At 37.4% G+C, this 10,872-nt stretch overlaps 1 protein-coding gene across 1 annotated transcript; it reads right to left on the reverse strand.

The window, feature by feature from the left end:
• Positions 1 to 5,597: 5,597 nt before the first annotated feature.
• On the reverse strand, positions 5,598 to 9,764 carry LOC137659027 (uncharacterized). Its single transcript, XM_068394122.1, has 5 exons — positions 8,943 to 9,764; positions 8,339 to 8,831; positions 7,094 to 7,912; positions 6,186 to 6,799; positions 5,598 to 5,933 (listed from the first exon to the last, which is right to left on the reverse strand). Exons 1-5 carry the CDS (start codon positions 9,762 to 9,764, stop codon positions 5,598 to 5,600), a joined length of 3,084 nt encoding a protein of 1,027 aa, XP_068250223.1.
• Between the last annotated feature and the right edge of the window lie 1,108 nt (positions 9,765 to 10,872).

Here is a 10,872-nt window from a genome sequence, read left to right on the forward strand (position 1 = left end):
ATATATATATATATACATAACCAGACACTTTCTTTTTGTTGTAAAGAAGATAATAACAAAGGTCTTATTACTTATTATTATTATTATTATTATTATTATTATTATTATTATTGTTGTTGTTGTTGTTGTTGTTGTTGTTGTTGTTATTATTATTATTATTATTATTTTACTCACCAGTAACATTCCTACCTGTGTTACAATTAAAATGGTTAAATTTCCTCTGCTATTTTAGACTTGAAAAAGGAAAAAATAAATGGACATAGGCATCACTTAACGACACCTCGCTATCATGAGTTTCTTGTCTTGAGCGCCATTCACAGTCACATTAATTTATCACTTTGGTTTCATCAAATCATAACGATTTCATAAAAAAAAAAAAAAAATAGCACGAGTCATTTCAGTGTTAACTACAATCATAATTATATCAAAATATTTACATTTCCTTTATTTTTTGTTCATTGCTGCACTATTTTGCGTTGCAGATATCTCTCTCTCTCTCTCTCTCTCTCTCTCTCTCTCTCTCTCTCTCTCTCTCTCTCTCTCTCTCTCTCTCTCTCTCTTTTCAATGAAATAAATTTTCAATATTACTGATTTTTTTTTTCACAGCTTTACTATAAAAATTTCCCCTCTTAGTTTAATATTTGTATTGTAAAATTTAGCCTACTTCTAATGATAAAAAGCTCATTACCTCCTCGGAAATATCATTGGCGGCTTTGATTATATCAATTAGATATGAAATGGCTTTAACTCCTGGTTTTAGAGCATCGCCATAGGACCTTTTTAATAAATACTCCATTTCTTGCAGATTTTTGTCTAAAATTATTATATGACCTATATAATACCTTTGTCTTTACAAGTGATATCCAGTTATCGCCTGTTTCATCTACATCAGCTGAGCCTAATGATGTATACTTATTTCTAAATTTAAAAGCCATGACCCCTCCTATCAAAGAACTTAAGGACTCTTTTCCTATCAGTGTTTGAGGTTTTATCTCTGCTAAATCTTTAACTTGATTTTCCTGTCTCGGTCTCATTGTTAACAGGCAGAATGTGCTTCATGAGACACGCAGAGATATATAACTCGGAATCTAGATCATTGGGAGCAACATTTAACCTTTGAGATGGACCACTTATATTTAAGCACTCTGTAGTGACACAAGATGTACAGTAGCTTCATCATTACTACAAACATTAAGACCCTAACTCGTTAACTTTTGTCTCTACCCACTATGTATAAAACCGTAGTCTATATTAAAACTCCAAAGGTGACGGATGACCATGGCAATGACCAATTTGTCGTATGAAGGAAAACAGTTGTTCGACTGTGTCTTGACAGTCCATGCAACATGTTATAAGATAATCCTTTTACTGGAACGAACATATTTTGCCTTTCACCTGAGCATTAATAACAAAATATAGCATCTATTTCAACTTGACGTGGTCAGTTCGAGAAAGCACCTCTACCTTTCTTTAAGACATACTTCATGCCAAACCAACTAACAATCAAAGATATAAGATCAGATGTTTCATTACAAAACTGACTTTTCAATAGGGCTTTCTTACTACATAATTTGATGGAATTAGCCATTGAAAAAGAGAGTAACTGAACTGCTGTTTCTCACATTACCGTTTATAACCTCACACGTTTAAGTAGGATATTTTGAAATTATTTACTGATAAAGGTACGATTTTTTTACATACATTTTGAGGTAATGATTTTATCTCCAACCTGAAAACCATAGTCTATTAAATCATTTTGAATGAATTTGATTAGATGGGGTGGATCTACCGAGACGAAAACTTTTGAAAAATTTCGAAGCAACAATATTTTTTTTTTATAATAATCTGAAGCTCAAATAATAGTATTTATACATACGAAAAAAATTCTTGTTAATTTCTGTCTCTCTCTCTCTCTCTCTCTCTCTCTCTCTCTCTCTCTCTCTCTCTCTCTCTCTCTCTCTCTCTCATCTTCAGAAACATTCCTCCCATCGTAGCAAAATATTTACTTGGATGAGAAATATAATTGATATATCCATATATTCCCGTATTTTTTTTAAGTGAACCTATTCATGTACAGTTCTCCTAGTTGACCAAAATGCTAAATGCAACATATGACTGGTAAACGAAACTAAAATGACGAGATATTAGTGATAGGCTTACCCGAATCCCATTAGTAATTACATTATTAAAAAGATTTAGCGTCAGTATGGCATCTTCTTTTAGACTTCGGACAGTCTTTTGGAAGCAATTGAGCAACTGATGTCTAAGGTTTCTGGCAAAATCTTTGGGTTGGAAATGTGACGAACAAATTCGTGCAGATTTGGTATTGATACCATCATTTCTTTTGCATATATTCACCCACTTCTTACGTAGTTCTGCATCTTTTGGGAAACGGGAAAATCTATTTTCTTTTCACCACCATCAGTTATATTGGTCTTATATGAATTGGAGCACCCATATATGACACATATAACCATGATGAATCTGTCAACGCTAATGAAAACAAGAACATCTGTGGAAGAAAAAGAAAAAAAAAACGCGGCATATTTCACGCCTATATGTTGCCTAGCTGAACTCTCCAGGTGACGTCATGCGCGTGAGTGTAGGAAACGGGACCTCTAGGTAATTAACCTTATCTTATTCCATCTTGATTTAAACTAGGAAGCTTTTCAGTCTACTCGGAATATCTGGCCTTGTAGGTAACTTTGGCATTCGAGTTCCTGAAGCTATTTAACGTCTATATGTGTCTAGTCCTTATGTCCCTATGGAACGAAGGCCTCGCTCTGCTTAGTTTCTGGATCCCTTCAAACTCTAGAGATCTATACTCCTTGGATCCCTATGGAATGAAAAGCGCACTGGACTTTGATTTTCTGGATTCCTCTAGGGGCTATTGATCTATAGTCCTTGGATCCTTGTGTAGCAAAAACCACGCTGGACTTGAGAGTTCCCCAATCCCTTTAAAGTCTATAAACCTAGAGATCCCTATGGAGCTACGCTGGTGTTTGACTTCTTGGATCCTTTTTTGAGCCAAACTTTTCCTTAAATCCCACTTTGATTTCAGCTACCGAGTTGTGCAGACATGCTCTTGGTGTTCTAAAATTCAAATTTGACCTTTTACCTTGGTAAAATTACTGGTATAGTAGTTACCTGCTTTATGCACCATGTATGGTGCCGGTCCCTCCTCTTCCTTGCATTTCAGTAGTGAAGTTGCTTCTGATCAAATGGATATTGTTAGATCTGAGGGTTGCTTAATTGCAGATGATCTTGGTTTGTCAAGTGATAGTGAATTAGATGTACAGCCATTCCAGGAAGTTAGGAGATCAAAAAGGAAAAGTTTGAACGGTGTAAGTAATGTTTCAGTTATGCATACTGATAAAAAGAGGAAAAGTGACATGTACTTCAAACGTAGCAATGACCATTCCAGACAAGATCCTGACACGCAAGATGAAAGGAAGAAGGTGTACTTTTCAAATGATGTGGAAATGGATTATAATCTGAAGATTCAATGGACAGTTAAGCTGTGTAAACAACACAGGAAAATTGAAGTCTTGTTTGTTATGGGCGACACAAACTCAGAAACTCAACTTCAACCTTTATTCCGTTAACAGTAGTAGTAGTAGCAGTAGTAACAGTAGTAACAGTAGTAACAATAGCTGTAGTAACAGTAGCAGTAGGTTCATTCCTGAAAGGAATTATTACAAACTTTAAATACTGTACATTATTAAATAGCCCATAATATTCAATAAGTCATAACAGTGACATGATGTACCTTAATACATCTTGGAAAGCTAATTAAATATAATTTTCTAAACAAGACAATTTCGTTGCCACTTTAAATCACATTTTATCATATTTATAGGACAATCAAATGTTAAATGTCACAAATAAACCAATTTACGCCTTTTAACGCTTAAATGAATAAGACATACAAAACAAATATATACATATAAGTTCGTCAAAAAACTTACATCTGTGTGCCCAAAATGAATCCTTACGAAATATATACAACTGTTCTCCTTGAAAACCTTGCTTGAACTGTCTAAGAGACTTCATAATTTTAGGAAGTAAGATGAAATCGTAATTTGTTTACACCTCTCAACTTTCTAACTACCACTTACAAAATTAACGACATTGTTTTTCCAACCAGATGGGTTTGTGTTTCTGCATTAACATACTCAGCCTCATAAACAGATTAAACCTGTTTATCAAAATATACACCTACACATGCAGACACAATAAAATAACCTTTAAGTTACAATACAAACTCTTTGAATTCAAAACACTTCCATGATTCACTTATTCACCTAAACAAAATTAAACATCTTCATAACTCAAATAATATATAATATCAAATGATAGGCCATAAGAACAACAAAATATCACGTTACATTTAACATGAAAATCCTAGCCTTCAACTAATAACACTAGCTTCTGAATAGGACGGACAATAACCGAAGAAAGTGTCTTAATCTTGCCACTGCGAATTGTTCCTTTGTCATCAGGGCATACTTCTATCACTCGCCCCATTGGCCAGTGATTCCTTGGCTCAATGTCACTCTTTACCAAGACCACATCGCCAACAATTAGATTTCTTCTTGCTTCATTCCACTTTTGTCTAGTCTGTAAAGTGCTCAAATACTCTTTTCTAAATCTTGACCAAAACAGGTTGGTCAGATATTGAACGCATCTCCACCTTCTCCTCATGTAAACATCATCCTTTTGAAACAAGCCAGGGGGAGGGATCACATAAGATTTTGGAATCAACAAATGGTTTGGAGTTAGTGGCTCAAGGTCATCTACGCTGTCACTTACAGTGGTTAACGGTCTTGAATTGACGATGCTCTCAACCTCACAAAGCAGAGTCCGTAAACTTTCATCATTTAGCCTTTCACCAAATTCCTTCACCAGTGCAGACAACACTTTTCTAACTGTTCTGATTTGGCGCCCCCAACAACCACCCATGTGGCTTGCTGCAGGTGGATTGAATTTCCATTCAATATGATGATGCGACAAATACTTCTCAATCTTCTTTTCCTCCATCTCATCAAGAGCTGCCTTAAGTTCTCTCTCAGCCCCATGGAAGTTGGTTCCATTATCACATCTGATAATCTTAGGATGACCTCTTCGAGAAACAAATCTTCGCAAAGCATTTATGAAAGAGTCAGATTGTAAAGTGTTTGCAGTTTCAATATGAATTGACCTACTAACCAAGCAGGTAAATATCACACCATACCTCTTTAACTCCTTTCTTCCTTCCTTGATGTAATAGGGTCCAAAGAGGTCAATACCAACATTACTGAATGGTGGTGAAGGTTCCAATCTGTCTGCTGGAAGATCAGCCATCTTTTGACTCAAAGCTGGTTCTTTCAACTACCTGCAAGTAACACAATGGAATAACACATTCCTGACAGTTGCATTAGCATTGATGATCCAATACTTCTGCCTTAGATTTGAGAGAACATGGTTTCTACCTGAATGAGCTAATAATTCATGCTCATGTCGTATCAACAATGTAGTCACATGATGCTTCTTTGGTAACAGTATGGGATGTTTGGCAGACTGTGGAATGTCAGACCTTCTTATCCTACCTCCAACCTTCAATAATCCATCCTCAGAATCAAGAAGAGATCAAGCTTATATATTGGACTACTCTTGCCAACTGACAATTCCCTTGATAAAGCCTTCACTTCATCACCAAACACCTCCCGTTGAACATACATTATGATTGCCCTTTCAGCATCAGTGGTTACACAACCTTTCCTTTTACCACTAAGGATTGACTTTAGTTGTTGAAATACAGAAACTGCCTTTTGTAACCTTGACCATGAAGAGAAATATTCAATTAATCTTGTAAACCCATGATGTTCTTCAGAAATTGTGACCGCAGACACATGTTCACTCGTATCATCAACACAATCTGCACACACATACTCCTGTGAAGGCAAATAATCAGATGCAATAAATGATGGGCCATGAAACCATTCGTCATACTGCAAAAACTGATGTACACTAATACCTCTTGATGCCACATCAGCAGGGTTATCACTGGAGTTTACATATCTCCATTGCTCAGGCTGGGAATAGTCCCTTATAACCCTGACTCTGTTGGCTACAAAAACAGGGAACCTTTTAGTGTTGCTATGAATATAGTGAAGGACTGTTGTTGAATCTGTGTAGTACACTACCTTGCCAACAGTAAACTCCAACTCCTTCAGGATGAGTTGAGCAACCTTGACAGACACAGTTGCAGCTGTAAGTTCTAGCCTAGGTATAGTCACCACCTTTTTGGGAGATACTCTTGATTTTTCCATGACAAGATTTGACTGCACTTGGTTTCCACCATGAAGAACAAGGTATGCTGCAACACCATAACCAACTGTACTTGCATCGCTGAATAATACAAGACTTGAATCTGTCACATTACCAAACCCGCTTGACTTGAAGCATCTTGGTATTGAAAGCTGCTCCAGTAAATGAAGACCTTGTATCCAATGTTCCCACCTTTCAGCTGGCTCATCTGGAATCCTCTCATCCCAGTCCAAACTCTCAACTTGACACAATTCTTGTAACAGTTTCTTGGCCGGTAAGATGATTGGAGAGAGCAACCCAAGGGGATCATATAATGATGAGATAGTTGATAACAATCCTCTTCTGGTGAATGGATTATCCTTGAGCTCAATTGAGAACTTGAATGAGTCTTCTTTAAGGTCCCATAACATTCCTAAGGCTCTTGTCATTAAACTCTCCATGTCAAGATTAAACTTGTCACTTTCAACCGAACAATCTTCAGCAGGCAAAGCTTTAAGGACATCACTTGAATTGCTGACAAATTTAGTTAACCTAAATCCTCCTTCACTAGTTGCAGATACCAAATCCTTCACCAACTTCACTGCTGTAGGAACATCAGCACATGACTTCAAACAGTCGTCAACATAGAAATTGTGCCTTATGGTGTTGCCAACAGTTGAATCATACTTCTCATCTGCTTTGTCTGCTGTGGCCTTCAATGCAGTATTTGCAATACTCGGTGATGAGATTGCTCCGAAAATGTGAACAGCCATTCGGAATTCTTCAAGAGGTCGATTGATGTCACCATTAGGCCACCACAAGAATCTAACATAGTCCTGATTCTCAGGTGGAATCTTTATTTGAAAGAACATAGCTTCAATATCTCCAATGAATGCATAAACCTCCTGCCGGAATCTAATGAGTACTCCCGTCAATGAATTGGTGAGGTTTGGACCCTGTAGCAGAACATCATTTAATGACACACCTTCAAACTTGGCACTACAGTCAAAAACAACCCTAATCTTCCCTTTCTTGGGATGAAAAACTGCGTGATGAGGAAGATACCAAACAGGAATCTTATTGACCTCATCATCTGGGATCTTGTAAGCATAGCCTTTTTCAAACAACTTATCCATGAATGCTGTGTACTGCTGTCTGTAATCTTCACTATTCTTCATCTTCCTCCTTTGCCACTTAGCTCTGCTAACAGCCTGCTTCTTATTGTTAGGAAGATTCACATTGCAATCTCGAAAAGGCATGGGTAGCTGAAAGTGACCATCTTTAAATTCAATGTCATCCTGGCACCTTTTCACAAATCTTGTGTCCTCAAAAGATAAGCCACGCTCATCAGGAACTGACCCAAGATCCCTTTCTGAAAAATCTAACTCAAAGTACTTCCTAATACTTTCAACAGTAATACAATCAGTAACATGTTGAACATCAGATACAAGTAACCTGTGACATGAAACCCCATTTGAACTAACCTTAACATGTACAGGCCCATTAACTGTCCATCCATGCAAATATCTTACTGCAAAGGGGCCATAACCTGAAGTGGGTACAACCTCCAAAGGTTGTAAAGCTGTTGGACAGTTACTATCTATCAAAATTCCTATGTCTAACTCTGGTTGATACACTGGAATCTTATTAATAACACTTGATAAATGAGGCCAATCCTTTAACACTTCATACCTTGGAATTTGATCATGATTAACAGGAATATCCTTTTGTGTGAATACCTTTGGTAATACAACATCATTATTACCATGTATATCAGCAACAACAAGACCATTTACAATAAAGGTTTTAACTGTATCAGTCCCATGCATTGTTTGCAACTTGATAGCTGTTTCAATACCTTTACAGTTTAATTGATCCTTGATACTATCTTTAATGAAACAACCTGTACTGCCCGTATCATAAAAGGCATAAGTTTGTACTACATTGTCGCTACCCTTTACACGTAATTGCACAGGCAAGATTGATTGCAACACTGTATCAGAAATTGTACATGCAGAAGACCTCACATTACTTAGAGTCTGAGTATTACCTTGACCTGGAGTGCGACCTTCACCTTGAGTACCATCTTGACCCTTAGCACAACCTTGACCTGTACTTTCAGACTGTGCACTAGCTTGTGACACAATTGCACTGTTGCTGTCAAGCATCCTAAAATTCTCAATGTGCAGAGTGGTAGGATGCCTTTTATTACATGTCTTGCACTGCCGTCGATTGAGACACCTTTTTGAAGTGTGGTTATTGCCCAAACAACTGAAGCAAAGACGGTTGACTTTAACAAATTCTCGTCTTTCATCCACACTCCTGTGCAGAAATTGAGGGCACTCCTCAAGGTCGTGATGACCACTACAGAGTTGGCATTTCCTTGTATACTGGTTGGCAGAATTTGATGGTTGCACTGTAACTGCAAACGATTTTTGCTTGGTCTGACTTGAGCCATTATTTGCCTTTGCTTTTGAAAAAACACACACTTTACCCAAAGCTTCCCTGCTGAATACAGGATCCATTGCTGCCTCTGCTGCATTCTGCACAAATTCCACTAATGTGGGGAAACACACACAAACACCTTGCTTCCTGAGCTTTATCACATGATCCAACCACTTATTTTGAATATACACTGGCAGCTTTGAAATCACCCTCTGAAGGTTTGGCGAATCATTCAAAACTTGCATGTTTGATAATGACTGCATGGTATGATTACATTTCACAAGATATAAAGCATATTCCTGCAAAGATTCACTGTTATCACCTCTCACTTGTGGCCACTTGGTTAGCTTGTCTATGTATGCCATGGAAACCTTGTATGGATCTCCATACACTTTGTCCAGAAGTCTTTTTGCTTCAATGTATCCTTCAGATGCATTCATAAACATGCACCCAGCTATGAGTGACTTAGGCTTTCCTTCTAGATGCTGATTTAAGAAATACAGCCTGTTGGAGTCTGATGTGGTGTGTGGCACAATGCGGTCATTAAATGCCAACATGAATGATGCATATTCTAGAAGATCACCACAAAACTTGGTCACTTCAGCATGAGGCAGCATCATAGCCGCTGCTAACTGTTGCTGACTTTGGTAGAATGACTCTGGGGCAGGTGCCATGGGTAGAAAAGGCATGGTCACATTGGGTTTATTTTGATGCACATTGTGACTGGGAACAAATGCTGGTGTTTCAGGGTTTAAAACTTTGTCTTTCGATGGAATAACTTCTTCCTGGAACACCTTCTCCCTCGCCCTTGCTGCTTCAATTTCACCATCCAACTTTAACAAATCTTCCTTGGCTTTTAATTCTGCCTGTTGTTGGGCTATTTCTGTTTGTTTCTCAAGCAGTGCCCTTTGTGCAAGCAAACCAGCTAACTTTGCCTTCTCCTGTATGAGAGAAGACTTTACACTTGATGCCGTGCTTTTAACTGACCTCCTGGATTTATGTGACCTGCTCCGCAGTGAAGATCCGTCCATAGAATCCTGCAAATTTGCTTCTGTTGTGGCTATCCATTTATGCACCTGTAATCTGAATCCTATGGCAGACAATTCGTTATCTTCAAACCTTTTGATTTCTGACTGGTGCTCGTTGACAGGTAGTTGAGACAAGTAATCACTGTGGCAGTCTTTGTACTTCTTTAACCCTTCCTCAAACTCCTCCATGCCTGTCTTTACTAAATGGAGATTATCAGGCTTCTCCATACACTTGCTGACCTCATTCCGTTTCTTTGTGAGGGCAGAGAGAGCAGCAGTCTGCTTGTTCTTGAGGGTGCGTAACTTCTCCTTGGCGTCACCATTGTCTTCTACGTTGTCCTTCTGATCCGTACTCATGTTAAAGATGAATGAACTGTTGTTATGGGCGACACAAACTCAGAAACTCAACTTCAACCTTTATTCCGTTAACAGTAGTAGTAGTAGCAGTAGTAACAGTAGTAACAATAGCAGTAGTAACAGTAGCAGTAGGTTCATTCCTGAAAGGAATTATTACAAACTTTAAATACTGTACATTATTAAATAGCCCATAATATTCAATAAGTCATAACGGTGACATGATGTACCTTAATACATCTTGGAAAGCTAATTAAATATAATTTTCTAAACAAGACAATTTCGTTGCCACTTTAAATCACATTTTATCATATTTATAGGACAATCAAATGTTAAATGTCACAAATAAACCAATTTACGCCTTTTAACGCTTAAATGAATAAGACATACAAAACAAATATATACATATAAGTTCGTCAAAAAACTTACATCTGTGTGCCCAAAATGAATCCTTACGAAATATATACAACTGTTCTCCTTGAAAACCTTGCTTGAACTGTCAAAGAGACTTCATAATTTTAGTAAGTAAGATGAAATCGTAATTTGTTTACACCTCTCAACTTTTTAACTACCACTTACAAAATTAACGACATTGTTTTTCCAACCAGATGGGTTTGTGTTTCTGCATTAACATTGTTCAAAGAAAGTAAGAATAAACCTTATGTTACAGTAAAAAATGATGAGGCAGTAAAGTTTCTAGCAACCACCGGGTTTAACGGGATGAAAATGGTGTTACTAAATGATAGGATTAAAAGTA

This window comes from Palaemon carinicauda, chromosome 19 (assembly GCF_036898095.1).
Source record: "Palaemon carinicauda isolate YSFRI2023 chromosome 19, ASM3689809v2, whole genome shotgun sequence".
NCBI lineage: Eukaryota > Metazoa > Arthropoda > Malacostraca > Decapoda > Palaemonidae > Palaemon > Palaemon carinicauda.